We start from the raw sequence: 13,851 nt of genomic DNA, 5'->3' as shown, positions 1-13,851 counted from the left end.
AGAAGGTCTTCTTCCAGGCGGGTCTATCATCTTCATCCACATCGCCGAGGAGCGCCACCGTCACCGATGACTGCCGCAGAGGATCGCCACTTCTGAGAGGACCTCCACTCCGCTCCACCTTCGCTGTGTATGAAGATGATGGACCCGTCTGGAAGAAGACCTTCTCCGCCGGACTTCTGAAACTGTGAGTACCTATTTGGGGATTTAGTGTTTTTTTTTATTTTTGGGGGGGATTTAGTTTTTTTTATTAGGTTTTATGGGGGTAAAATTGCAAAAGAGCTGAATGCCCTTTTAAGGGCAGTGAAAAAGAGCTGAATGCCCTTACAAATGCCCCTTTAGGGACAATGGGTAGTTTAGGTTTATTAGTTTTTTTATTTTGGGGGGTTTGGAGGGTGGGGGGTTTTACTGTTAGGGAGGACTTGGTTTATTTGTAATGTAAAAGAGCTAATTTATTTAGGGCAATGCCCTACAAAAAGCCCTTTTGAGGGCTATTGGTAGTTTGGAATTAGATTAGATTTTTTTTATTTAGGGGGGCTTTTTTATTTTCATAGGCATTAGGTTTAATTTTTTTATTTTGGATACTGTTCTTTATTAATTTTTTGTAATGTTAGCGTTTTTTTATTTTCTGTAATTAGATTAATGTAATTTTTTTATTTTCTATTGTAATGTAGTAATTTTTTTAATTGTAATTAAGGGGTTAATTTGTTAGGTGTGTTTGGTTAGAGCGTTTAGTCATCTAATTAGTTTTTTGCATTGTGGGGGTTGGCGGTGTAGGAGTTAATAGGTAAATTAGGTATAATCCGTTGTGGGGGGTTTGCGGATTAGGGGTTAATAGATGTATTAGGTAGTTTGCGATGTTGGTGTTTGCGGATTTAGGGGTTAATAATTTTATTAGGTAGTTGGGGTGTTTTTCTTAATACTCTGTGCGGGTGGTTAGTTTATTTTTTTCTTAAAACTTAGTACGGGCGGTTATTTTATTTTTTTTAATACTTATTGCAGAGGCTTATGTTTTTTTTAATACTTATTGCGGGCGGTTATTTTATTTTTAATACTTATTGCGTGCAGTTAGTTTTTTTTTTATAATGCTTCATTTGCCTTCACTGCATCTTGGTGGATTCCCGAAAATGGCAGGGTGGTAAAAGAATCAACCTGCGGTGGATTCTTTCACCACCTTCCCATTTTTGGAATCCACCGGGATGCAGCTTCGCTGTGCTCAGGTGAATTCTTTTGGCTGCGTGCACAGACAACATTCTGTTGGCTGCCTCGTGCTGCCAACATTCCTTTGAGGATGCGTGCGCAACTGACGACACCGACGGACGCGTTACAAACGCAATTATAGTATAGAATGTTTATGTGATATTTTCTAATCAGCTTTTAACAGGTATGCTGCATTGCATTCAAGTGATTTAATATTTTAGTATCATGTCCCTTTTAATATGCTTGTATTAAACCACCTGCAAATGTTTGCTAATCTAGCATCACAGTATAAACACTAACCCTTTATCTAAATGAATGTTGCTATGATGTTTTGTATAAATTCATATTAATGCTTTAGAATTATTTTTAGTGGTAGATTGAAAACAAAAGTAGAGAGTAGGCTCTTTTCATACCTGGTAAGTCACTTCCTTAAGTTTCCTTTCTACCTTTCGATATCCCTTTGTAGCCTCGTTGCTCAGCTTTTGTTCAGCTTCCAGCTCATTTTCCAGCTCACGTACCTAAAATCATACACAAAGGGGAAAGTAATTAAATCTACAGTTTACATGCTTTTAATCTGATTAATACTTTTTATATTAACCCCTTAAGGACCGGACATTTCAGGCTAAAACTTCCCCAAAAGACCAGAGCATTTTTGCCATCAGTACATTCGAACAGAAATAGAGCCTTTTTTATATTTACCTATCACAACTATATATATATTTTTTAGTAGACAACCCAAAGTATTGATCTTGATCTAGGACCATTTTGGTATATTTCATTCTACCAAGTGTCTTAAAATGGCATGCTCTGTCTAAATCATGCAAGTTTACATTTTGACTTTCCTATCCCTTTAACCCCTTAATGACCAGCGCCATACCCTGTACGATGCTGCTGTCCTGGGCCTCTCTCGCTAAAAGTAGTATTTCTGCATGCCCCACGATTAGTCGTAGAGCTAGGTTTAAGGTTAGATCTACAGTTAGGGTTATGGCTATGGTTTAAGGTTAGCGTTAAGGATCCTATTAGAGGTAGGATTATGGTTAGGGTCAGTGGTAGAGTTAGGGATAGGATTAGAGATAGTGATATGTTAAGATTATGGTCAGGGTTAATGCTACTGTTAAGGCTAAGGTTAACACTATAGTTATTGGTACAGTAGCATTAGAGCTAGGCTCAGGGTTAGGTCGAGAGTTTATCCCAAGGGGAGTTAACCCCAACAGCATTGTCAGCGACAAAATTCCTGCTAGAAGTCACATTATTTGAAAAATATAAATTTATAAATTCTTAGTAATCCCTCTCATGGTGAATAAAGATGAATCAGGAAGTCTTTTGATAGCTGTGATTAATACTTTCACTACTGTGGTTTCTGTACTTACTTTGGCCTCCAACTTTTGGAGCTGCTTCTTCCCACCTTTCAGTGCCAACTGCTCAGCTTCATCCAAACGATGCTGCAGATCCTTCACAGTCTGCTCAATATTCTTCTTCATTCTCTCAAGGTGAGCGCTGGTGTCCTGCTCCTTCTTCAGTTCTTCAGCCATCATGGCAGCCTTAAAAAAGTACACATTAATATAACAACTGCCACTGCCAATGAAAATGTCACAATGAAACGGACCAATCATATTAGTGATTCCTTCACTCTTGTCTTCTAAAATCCAAACTATTCTTCCTGAGGTGACGTTTGTTATCATGTAACAAAATGTATCCAGATGCGCCACATTTTAGCTGAAGTGGGAAGAACCAGTTCCCTGGGGAGGAAGCAGCTGATCTGCCTTTGCATTTGTAAGTCTTTTTTTTTTTTTAGTAAAAAAGAAAGTGATAGATAATTTAAACACTCATAAAGGCCTGGATTACACGTGGACAGCAAAAACATTAGCATTATTGTGTGATGACATTGCTTGAGCGTGATAAATATTGATGATATTTTTGCACTCATATTGCTAGTTTTAAGGTATTTATTGCGCTGACAATAGTTGTTGGATAGTACAGGTGCACTAAATGCCTTGCTTAAAGGGCCATAATACCCAAAGGTTTAAACACTTGAAAGTGATGCAGCATAGCTGTAAAAAGCTGACCAGAAAATATCACCTGAACATCTCTATGTAAAAAAGAAAGATATTTTACCTCAAAAGTTCCTCAGTAGCCACCTCCCATTGTAAAGGATTTCTAAGCAGCATATTAGTGTGTCTGTCCTAGGACAACTGAAAGGATGAGCTTCGTGCACTCTCATATTATTTCACCAATCAGGTAAAGGAAGCTTACTATGAAATCTCATGAGAGTTAAGTCAAATCTCATGAGATCACAGTAAGAGTTCATGACCTCAGCACTGCTGATGCTGATTGGCTGCTGTTCATTTCTTAATTTTTTTAATTTTTTTCCCTGCAGCTGGGAGCAGGTGAACTATAACTTTTTACACAGAACTTACTCTGCTGAGCTGAGGAGATTGTGAGGTAAAATCTCTTCCTTTTTTACATAGAGATGCTCAGGTGATATTTTCCTGTCAGCTTTTTACAGTTATACTGCATCAGTTTCAAGTGATTTAGCATATGAGTATTATGTCCCTTTAATAGACTTCTGTGGGGGCACGCTATAAAAGTCATGTCTAAAATTGCTAGAGCACTAAGCCTATGATGCTCTTAGTCAAAACTGCACAAGTAGGGAAGTTATTTGTGTAGTTCTGTGCTATACTATTAATAATAATGCTTTCTGCAGGTCTCAAAAAGCATTACTTTTAAAGGGATATGAAACCCAAAAAAATATTTTGTGATTCAGACAGACGGGCCGAATTATCAAGCTCTCTAAAGACCGTTGCTCCATAACCAGTCCGCCTGCTCTGAGGCGGTGGACAGACATCGCCAGAAATCAACCCGATCGAATACGATCAGGTTTATTGACACCCCCTGCTAGAGGCCGATTGGCCGCAAATGTGCAGGGGGCAGTATTGCACCAGCAGTTGACAAGAACTGCTGGTGCAATGATAAATGCAGAGAGCGTATGCTGTCGGCATTTATCGATGTGCAGCGGACATGATACACTACATCGGATCAAGTCCGCTCACATCATGATAAATAGACCCCAGAGTATAGCATTTAAAAAAAAGTTTCCAATTTACTTCTATTATCAAATTTGCTTAATTCCCATCATATTCTTTGTTGAAGAGATACCTAGGTAGTCATCTGGAGCACTACATGAAATTAAATAGTGCTGCCATCTAGTGCTTTTGCTGCCCAATAGCGCTCCAGAAATGAGATGGCTCCTAAGCATACGTCCCTGCTTTTAAACAAAAGATACCAAGAAAACTAAGAAAAAATTGATAATAAAAGTAAATTAGAAAGTTGTATAAAATTCGATTTCACATCACTTTAAGGCATTATCAGTTTTGCGTTCAAATGAAACACGTAACCCCACCACTTGTAATATTCCCTGTGCTATTCATTAAATATATAAGTCAAGCAATAAACGTTTTGGTTGTGTTAAGATGATCTGGTTAAAATTTGCAACCATCCACTTATATACCAGTCTGAGCGATACTTTTTTAGAAAAACAATGCAGGGAAAATTGAGCTCCACTTGTAATCTACGCCAAAATAATTAAATCAGAATTGTACCAGAAATGCAATTTAAATTCATTACTTTTTTTTCTGATTTTCCTCAATAAATTGTGCTACTCCGCCCCTGAGAAACTGAGGCATCTCCTGCCTAATAACGGAAGCTACAAATAGTGACCCTGTTTCATGTTAAACTGCAGTTGCCTAAATCATTTCCATTTAAAGATCTATACATAACAATGACAAATATCTGTGCACTATCTATAAACTGCACTATAAAAAGAGGTTTCTTTTATTGCAGAATTTTAAACATTTGAATGTAGGGTTTCTTTAATAGCGTATAAAGACATATTCATGGCACATTTATATATTTTTTCATTTTATTTTTGTTAAACAAAAATCCATTTTAGCACTTTTGTGTTTCTTTGCAAAACCTAATTTAGATTAAAAAAAATAAAAGTAAAAGCTTACATCAGTAATAGCTTTCTTTGCTTTTTCTTCTGCGTTCCTCAGCTCCTGAACAGCGTCTTCAGCTTCAGACTGAAGCTGGGTTACATCACTTTCCAGCTTCTTTTTTGCATTGATCAGACCTGTGTTCTATAAGCACATGAGAAAAAAATAATATAAAAACTGAAAAATAATAAAAAACAAAATGTATGCTTACCTGATAAATTTCTTTCTTGATACGATGAGTCCACGGATCATCATTAATTACTGTTGGGAATATCACTCCTTGCCAGCAGGAGGAGGCAAAGAGCACCACAGCAAAGCTGTTAAATATCACTTCCCTTCCCACAACCCCCAGTCATTCGACCAAAGGAAAAGGAGAGAAAAGAAGTAACACAAGGTGCAAAGGTGCCTGAGGTTTACAAAACAAAAAGACTGTCTGAATAAACAGAGCGGGCCGTGGACTCATCGGGTCAAGAAATAAATACATTTATCAGGTAAGTATAAATTTTGTTTTCTTTCTAATGACACGATGAGTCCACGGATCATCATTAATTACTGTTGGGAATCAATACCCAAGCTAGACAAGGAACAACAAATCCCTATAAAGAACCACCTTATCTGAAAGAAAGATAAGATAAAACAAAAAACACACTGCCAAGCTGAGAGTTCCGAGACTCTCCGAGCAGAGTAAAGCCTTCTGAGATAACACTAAATATCTATGGAAAGTACAGCAAAACCTTAAAAACAAGGTTAAGAACAAAGTTAAGGCTCCAAGGGAGAGCAACAGACTTAAGGACAGGCTTGAGTCTGACCAGGCCTGACAAGTATTGCACAGATGACACGACTGCCACAAAATTATGTAGCAAAATAGACAATGCAGAAACTGACCCTTCAGGGTACTGACAGACCTTTTCTAGACAACCTAGAGACAGACAAAATTCTAGAAATCCTGTCTCCACTCCAAGAGAAGCCCTCGGCTTCACACCAATAAGGATAAGTACGCCATAGTCTATGGCAATCCCCTCGAAAAAATGCCTGCAAGCCTGAGCCATGATCTCAATGACTGACTCAGAAACCCCACGCTTAAACAAAACCAAGCGTTCAATACCAAGCAGGCAGCATCTGAGAAACTAGATTTAGATGAAGAAGGGACCCTGACTCAGAAGGTCCTCCCTCAGGTACAGTCACCAAAGTGGAGAGACAACATTATCAGGTGGTCTGCATACCAGATCCTACAAGGCCACAGAGAAGCTATTAGAATCCCTGCCACTCTCTCCTGTTGAATACGAGCAATGACTCGTGGAAGGAAAACAAACAGAGTAAACAGGCATGACAGACTGTAATCCAATAAAAAAACAACTTGACAGTGAACCACACCTTTAAAACTAGGCGTTCTGCCAAAAACGCCCTCAGAAGTCAACTCTGGACCCCCCATTTGAGGGTTTACCTAGAGAACACTTCCAGAAGAAGAATCTATTTCCCGGGAGAAAATATCTGTCTGTTCAGAAGTACAACTCTCAAATGCCTGGAGAGAGGATGACAGACAGCAATTGTGAGCTTCCGCCCCTGAACAATCCAAGTCACCTTCTATATGGCAAAGGAAACCTTAGATCCTCCCTGTTGGTTGAAATAAACCATTGAGGTGACATTCCCCAACTGGAACCAAACTAAGAAACGACTGAGGCCAAGAGGCCAAGCTATAAGAGCATTGAAGATCGCTCTCTACTTCAGATATTAAAGAGAAGAGCAGACACTTCTGAGTCCATAATCTTAACGAGACCCAGACAGCATACCAGCCCAGCAGGTTGGCATCCATGGTCACATCACCCAGGAATATCTCCAGAAGCACAAGCAATGAGAGATATTCCTGAAAATTACTCCAGTAGAGAGACTCTTGTCGACTAATCTATATCTATCCTTTGAGACAGATCCGATGCTCTCCCCTTTTATGGAATTAGCAAAAAGGAATGATGTCCCATGGAAATCATTAGACCAATTCCCTCCTAAATCAAATCACTGAAAAGTGAAGGAGATTCAGCTGCAGTTAGATCCGAACTCCCAACCTACTGGTTGTAAAGAGTTAAGCCATTTACCGGACAACTAAAACTTGCTGTTGGCTAGACAGTAGCCTGCAGAGAGAGAGGAAAAAAAAAAATCCTAGATATTCTGCCAAAACAAGTCCAAAGAAGGACTCATCCTTGAAAGGAAAACGGCAGAAGCATGATTTTGGAGGAAAAAATTTAACCTGCAACTGCAGCACTATAAAGCCTAGGCTGTACAACTAAGCCATAGGTAGGCTTCCCAGCTGACCAAATCATTAGCCATAACGCCCAGCGGATAGCACCACAAGCTTAATAAGACAAGTAATTGCTCTAAATGAACAATTAAACCTCCCGCTTCTTATCTATGGATCCGAAAAGGAGCAGGTACCCTCTAAAGGGATCGAAGATCTCTGAGCCATAGTAGCGAGGCCCCTCTCTTCTTTAGGCACTGTGCATTTTAATGGAGACAGCGATAGGAAGATCCTTGAAAAGACGTAAGACAGGGAGAAAGATATCCCTAGCTTATCCTATTCCTGTGAGAATATCCAAGGTACGCCTAGAAAAAGCTTCCTCCAGGAAGGAACATCATATAAATGATAACGTTCACAAAACTTTTCAAGGTTGACAAAGACAAGGGTATCAATGTCGTCCAAGTAGCCAAAACCTCCTTTAACAGTACACGAGGTGTGCAAGCATACATATGAAGGAAAACACTTCAGCATCAGATGAAGGAATTATACTGTCCGCATCTGAGATTTTTAATCACAGAAGCTACCGGCGAATTCCCTTCACCCGACTTAGGAGAGAGAGAGCAACCTGTGTAGCAGATGAGAGGCAGAAACCTTACTATCCAAATCTTCAAATGTCCTTTTGCATTTTTCCTGTAGGAAGGAAACACAGATAAAGCTGCAGATATCGCAGAGGATACCTGAGCTACAAATCTATAGGTAAATACACTCCTCCAGGAGATTGAGAGGAACCGCAGGGCACTGTATGTGATGCCAAAGAGGCTTGGGACACTTGAGGAGAAAGCTGTGGCATTGCCTAAACAGCACCATCCCGGGAGACATGAGAATCAACATGTAACAACTGATCTGTATTTCAGAAGACAAGACATTAGATAAAACTAATTATTTGTCCTGAAGGATATGAGGCTCTAAACAAATATGAGCCTCTAAACAAAAAAGACATAAATGTTCTTTCATATTATGGTCCACCAGGGCCAATAAACATATATTGTAAGACTGGGTAGATACTCCAGGAGAAATACTACTAACCACAGTGGATAAAAATTATAATATAACACGTCTATTAAATCCTTAACTAGACAATTAAGGTAAGCAACACATAGGAACATCAATATGGACCTCTGAATATAATGGGCATGTCTACAACAGTCTCCAGCTCCTAAAAAGGAATGCTCACTACACAGAATGGAATTAAAATACAATGTGTAATGTAACTTTAAGAGCAAAAATATTGTTATTTTCATAACCCCTACACGGAACCCACTTTTAGAATGAGGGGACAAGTAAACCAGAGGCAGGGAAAGCAGAGCTCATACATTTATAGAGCTTAATAGAACTTTAAAGCAGGAGGAGAATTGAGTCCACAATAACATTAACATTTCCTGAAAACAGAAAGCACGCAGCTCCTCAGCGCCTCATATGAGGAGAAACATGATAAATAAAGAACAACTCTGTAGGGAATAATATTGCCAAGATTAGACGTCCTACATGATGAATTAGTAAGAAAAATCGGCTTAATAATGGCGCCGCTTGGAAGACACTCCCCCTGCAATCGGAAGCAACGTATCAACAATAATTGCGCAGTTAGAAACAGAGTGTGCCCTCAGATCCAACTTATCTGAATTCCCACCATTGAAATCGCTCTGCATACAGAGCAGAAACGATAAAAAAGACAGCCCTTGTATACAAGTCTCCAACCTCAGTAAATAAAAGAAAGCCATTAAGGAGACCTAAGCCCTTTCCTTAAGCCTATTAGAAATCAGGAGCAAGCTCAATAAACCTAAAAAGAACTCTAAACAAAATATCCATTACAAATGAATAATACACATGAGACAAAAGGGATTACCCAGATAAGCTTCTGAACGTACCAGAGCCAACACAAAATAATAGGGTACACAGGTGGCCCTCGTTTTACAACGGTCCAATTTACACCGTTTCAGAATAACAACCTTTTTTTTTAGTCATGTGACTGCTATTGAAAAGCATTGAAAAGCAGTGCATTTATTAAAATAGCCAGTAGGTGGAGCTGTCCGCTTGTGTTGCAGCAAAGCCAAGCAAGCTGAAATTAATCAGTTTAACCAGACCTGAGCTATCGAGCAGATTCCAAAGGAACAAGATCTTCCTGTCTATAAATCAGTCCAGATTGGAATGCATAGAAAGAACTGTTTGCAGAAAAATGCAAGTGAAGTCTGTGTTGTGTGATTATTTTATTAGTTTTATGATGTTTAGCAAATGTTTTTGTTCATTTAACTTAGTTTAATTATATATTCTGTATTGTGTGATTATTTTATTAGGTTTATAATGCTGTTTAGCATTTAAAGTTTTCATTTCAAAGCTTTATAAATAATGTATTAGGTGTTACTTATGACAATTTTGAGAGGGGCCTGGAACCTATCTCCCTCACTTCCCATTGACTTACATTATAAACTGGGTTTCAATTTACAACGGTTTCAATTTACAACCATTCCTTCTGGAACCTAACCCCGGCGTAAACTGAGGGCTACCTGTACTAGTATACAGGAAAGTATTAACCCTTAGTCCCAATAGTGCCTGCAACCTATAGGATATATTATGTCCCAAAGAAAGCTGCAGTATATGTCATAAGTGCACAGTCCCCCTATATAGAGAACAAAAGGCACTTACCTGCAATCCAGCCGACCAGCAGGAGGACAGCCTAACCGGTATGATAGGAAGCCACTCCTCACCCGGTTTGAGAGGCATTCTCCCTCACATGGACCTGTGGAAAAAAAAGGAAGACTGAGTAATCTTACTCAGGCTTTCAAGTTAGGGCAGCAACAACTATTTGGGAGTTCACAATTGCTTAAAAGCCACCACTGCTCTACCGAAGAGACTGACATGGGCTACGGCTAAACCCCAGGAAAGAGCAGAACAAGCTTGCTCTGCTTTAAAATAATAAACTCTTGATTGAAGAATCTTCTTTTCAGACAAAGAGAATGACTGGGGGTTGTGGGAAGGGAAGTGATACTTAACAGCTTTGCTGTGGTGCTCTTTGCCTCCTCCTGTTGGCCAGGAGTGATATTACCAACAGTAATTAAAGGGACAGTCTACCATAGAATTGTTATTGTTTTAAAAGATAGATAATCCCTTTATTACCCATTCCCCAGTTTTGCATAACCAACACATTTATATCAATATACTTTTTACCTCTGTGATTACCTTCTCTCTAGGAACCTTCTTCCAGCCCCCTGATCACATGACTGTGACTGTTTATTATCTATTGTCATAAATTTAGCATTGTTTTGTGCTAAATCTTAAATAACCCCCTGTGCCTGAACACAGTGTTATCTATATGGCCCACATGCACTTTCTGTCTCTTTGTGTTGAAAAGAGATTTAAAAAGTATGTGATAAGAGGCAGCCCTCAAAGGCTTAGAAATTAGCATATGAGCCTACCTATGTTTAGTTTAAACTAAGAATACCAAGAGAAAAAAGCAAATTTGATGATAAAAGTAAATTGGAAAGTTGATTAAAATTAAAAGTCCTATCTGAATAATGAAAGTTTAATTTATACTAGACTGTCCCTTTAATGATGATCCGTGGACTCATCGTGTCATTAGAAAAAAATATAAAGAAATAAAAAAGAGTAAACCCAAACCTCACAACAGAGTAAGAAGTGTATATTTTAAGTAGCAGGTGAGATATATTTGTCCTGAGCGGACGGGTTCCTAAAAATTTAGTTTGAATATTTTAAAATGAATTATAAATTAAAGGGACACTGAACCCAATTATTTTCTTATATGATTCAGATAGAGCAGGAGATTTTAGGCAACTTTCTAATTTACTCCTATTATCAATTTTTCTTTGTTCTCTTGCTAACTTTATTTTAAAAGTAGGAATATAAATCTTAGCAGCCAGCCCATTTTAGGTTCAGCACCATGGATAGCACTTGCTTATTGGATGCTTACATTTACCCACCAATAAGCAAGCATAACCCGGGTTCTCAACCAAAATTGGGCCGGCTCCTATGCATCACATTCCTGATTTTTAAATAAAGATAGCAAGAGAACGTAGAAAAATTGATAATAGGAGTAAATTAGAAAGTTGCTTAAAATTGCATGCTTTATCTAAACCACGAAAGAAAAAAAATTGGGTTTAGTGTCCCTTTAAATGAAAAAGAAATGAAAAGGACAATGAAAAGGACAATAAACAAATGAAAAAGAAATGAAAAGGACAATAAACAAATCCTGCTTTTGTGTAAAAATGAATCTGCCCCACACTCCCTAGAGATGCCAAAATGCAGGTTCCTTTAAAGGAATAGCCTAGTCAAAATTAAACGTTCTAATTTACTCCTATTATCATGTTTTCTTTGTTCTCTTGGTATTTTTATTTTAAAAGGCTGGGATTTAAGCTTAAGAACCCGCCCATTTTTTGTTCAGAACCTGGGTAGCATTTGCTGATTGGATCCACCACCATGGGCCGGCTCTTAAAGGGACACTGTACCCAAAAAATTTATTTCGTGATTCAGATTGAGCATGAAATTTTAAGCACATTTCTAATTTACTCCTTTACTCTTATTATCACATTTTCTTCATTCTCTTGGTATCTTTATTTGAAATGCAAGAATGTAAGTTTAGATGCCAGCCCATTTTTGTGAACAACCTGGGTTGTCCTTGCTGATTGGTGGATAAATTCATCCACCAATAAAAAAGTGCTGTCCAGAGTACTGAAACCAAAAAAAAGCTTAGATGCCTTCTTTTTCAAATAATGATAGCAAGAGAACGAAGAAAAATTGATAATAGGAGTAAATTAGAAAGTTGCTTAAAATTGCATGCTCTTTCTGAATTACAAAAGAAAAAAATTGGGTTCAGTGTCCCTTTAAGCTTACATTCTTGCTTTTTCAAATAAAGATACCAAAAGAACAAAGCAAAATTGATAATAGCAGTAAATTAGAAAGTTCCTTAAAATTGCATGCTCTATCTTAATCATGGAAGTTTAATTTTGACTTTACTGTCCCTTTACTGCAAATCAAATAGCTAATAGCATTGTGTTTGGCCTATTTGCAGCATTTTTAAAATGATTATAGGCTTTGCTTTTTGGCCTCACTAGTAAACGTAGGAAAAAGCACATATTTACACAAAATCATTAGATGTTTAATGCCACCTCAGTTATACTTGCTGCAGGTTGTGCAGAGAGGAACATGAATAGTGCTGTTCAGTGTCACTCTTTGTGCGCTCACCAGTGTTTAAATGCATGTTCCTACCTGCACACCCTGCGGGATGTATAACTCATAAGTGTCCAGGAAAACATGGCTAAGGTGGCAAACCTACTCACTAGGCTACACTTGACAAGACAGATAAGTGAGTCTTACTGATAAAAGCAGTGAAAACACTCTAATCAAGGAACCGGCCCCAAAAACACACACTGTGCACAGAATAAATATGTGATTCAGATACAGTTTAAAAGTGCAGATCTGTAAAATGGAAAGGAAGTGTGTGATGATGAAACAATGAATATACCTGAGTATGCAACAGTTGCACACGCTCACTAGCATCAAGGAGTTCCTGCTCTGCCACTTTGCGTGCCCGATCTGTCTGTTCTAGGCTTGCTCGTAGCTCCTCTATCTCTGTCTGCTGTAGGAGGTTCCTACGTTCTGCAAGACCTACCTGTTCCTTCAGATCGTCATTTGCATGAGCCAGTTCATCTATCTGCAGTTGCACATCCTTATAAAAAAAAAAGTCAAGCAATGAACACAACCTTACTTACAAAATCATGCTTAGATTAGGGGTAAAAGTTAGGGCAGCCGAAAACTATTAATTACATTTTTTCTTTCATGATTCAGCTAGAGCATGCAATTTTATGCAACTTTCTAATTTACTCTTATTATCAATTGCTCTTCGTCCTCTTGGTATCTTTATTTGAAAAAGCAGGATTTTAAGCTTAGGAGCTGGACCATTTTTGGTTCAGCACCCTGGGTGGAGCATGCTGATTGGTCGCTACAATTAACCACCAATCAGCAAGCGCTACCCATGTGCGGAACCAAGAATGGGTCGACTCCTAAGCTTTCATTCCTGATTTTTCAAATAAAGAGACCAAGAGAACAAAGACAAATTGGTAATAGTAAAAAGTTGCTTAAAACCGCATGCTCTATCTGAATCATGAAAGAAAACATTTGGTTTTCATATCCCTTTAAGGCTGGGGTTTTATATGGGTGTAGGGGGGGGGGGGGGGGTTAATTTTTAATAATTAATTCCTCGTTTTCATATTTGAATTTACATTGTACCACCATGCACCTACCTTATCCCTGCCCTACTTAAACAAAATGACATGTAAGCAGGGACTATATTGCAAATTTATGACAGCTAATGCCTTTGGAAATTGCCACAACAATGACTGTTAATGCCTAGCAAACTTCTAG

The 13,851-nt window shown here is 38.4% G+C and overlaps 1 protein-coding gene across 1 annotated transcript in view; it reads right to left on the bottom strand.

The window, feature by feature from the left end:
• Positions 1 to 13,851, bottom strand: part of LOC128654585 (myosin-4-like) — a 192,927-nt gene that overhangs the window by 17,515 nt on the left and 161,561 nt on the right. The window contains exons 33-36 of the mRNA XM_053708583.1: positions 12,953 to 13,156; positions 5,208 to 5,333; positions 2,568 to 2,738; positions 1,611 to 1,715 (exon numbers count right to left, since the gene is read on the bottom strand). Coding sequence (XP_053564558.1) covers positions 1,611 to 1,715; positions 2,568 to 2,738; positions 5,208 to 5,333; positions 12,953 to 13,156 — 606 coding nt within the window. The remainder of the gene's footprint in view (positions 1 to 1,610; positions 1,716 to 2,567; positions 2,739 to 5,207; positions 5,334 to 12,952; positions 13,157 to 13,851) is intronic.

The sequence above is a fragment of the Bombina bombina genome, chromosome 1 (genome assembly GCF_027579735.1).
Source record: "Bombina bombina isolate aBomBom1 chromosome 1, aBomBom1.pri, whole genome shotgun sequence".
Lineage (NCBI taxonomy): Eukaryota > Metazoa > Chordata > Amphibia > Anura > Bombinatoridae > Bombina > Bombina bombina.
This window is presented reverse-complemented; position numbering and strand designations above follow the sequence as displayed.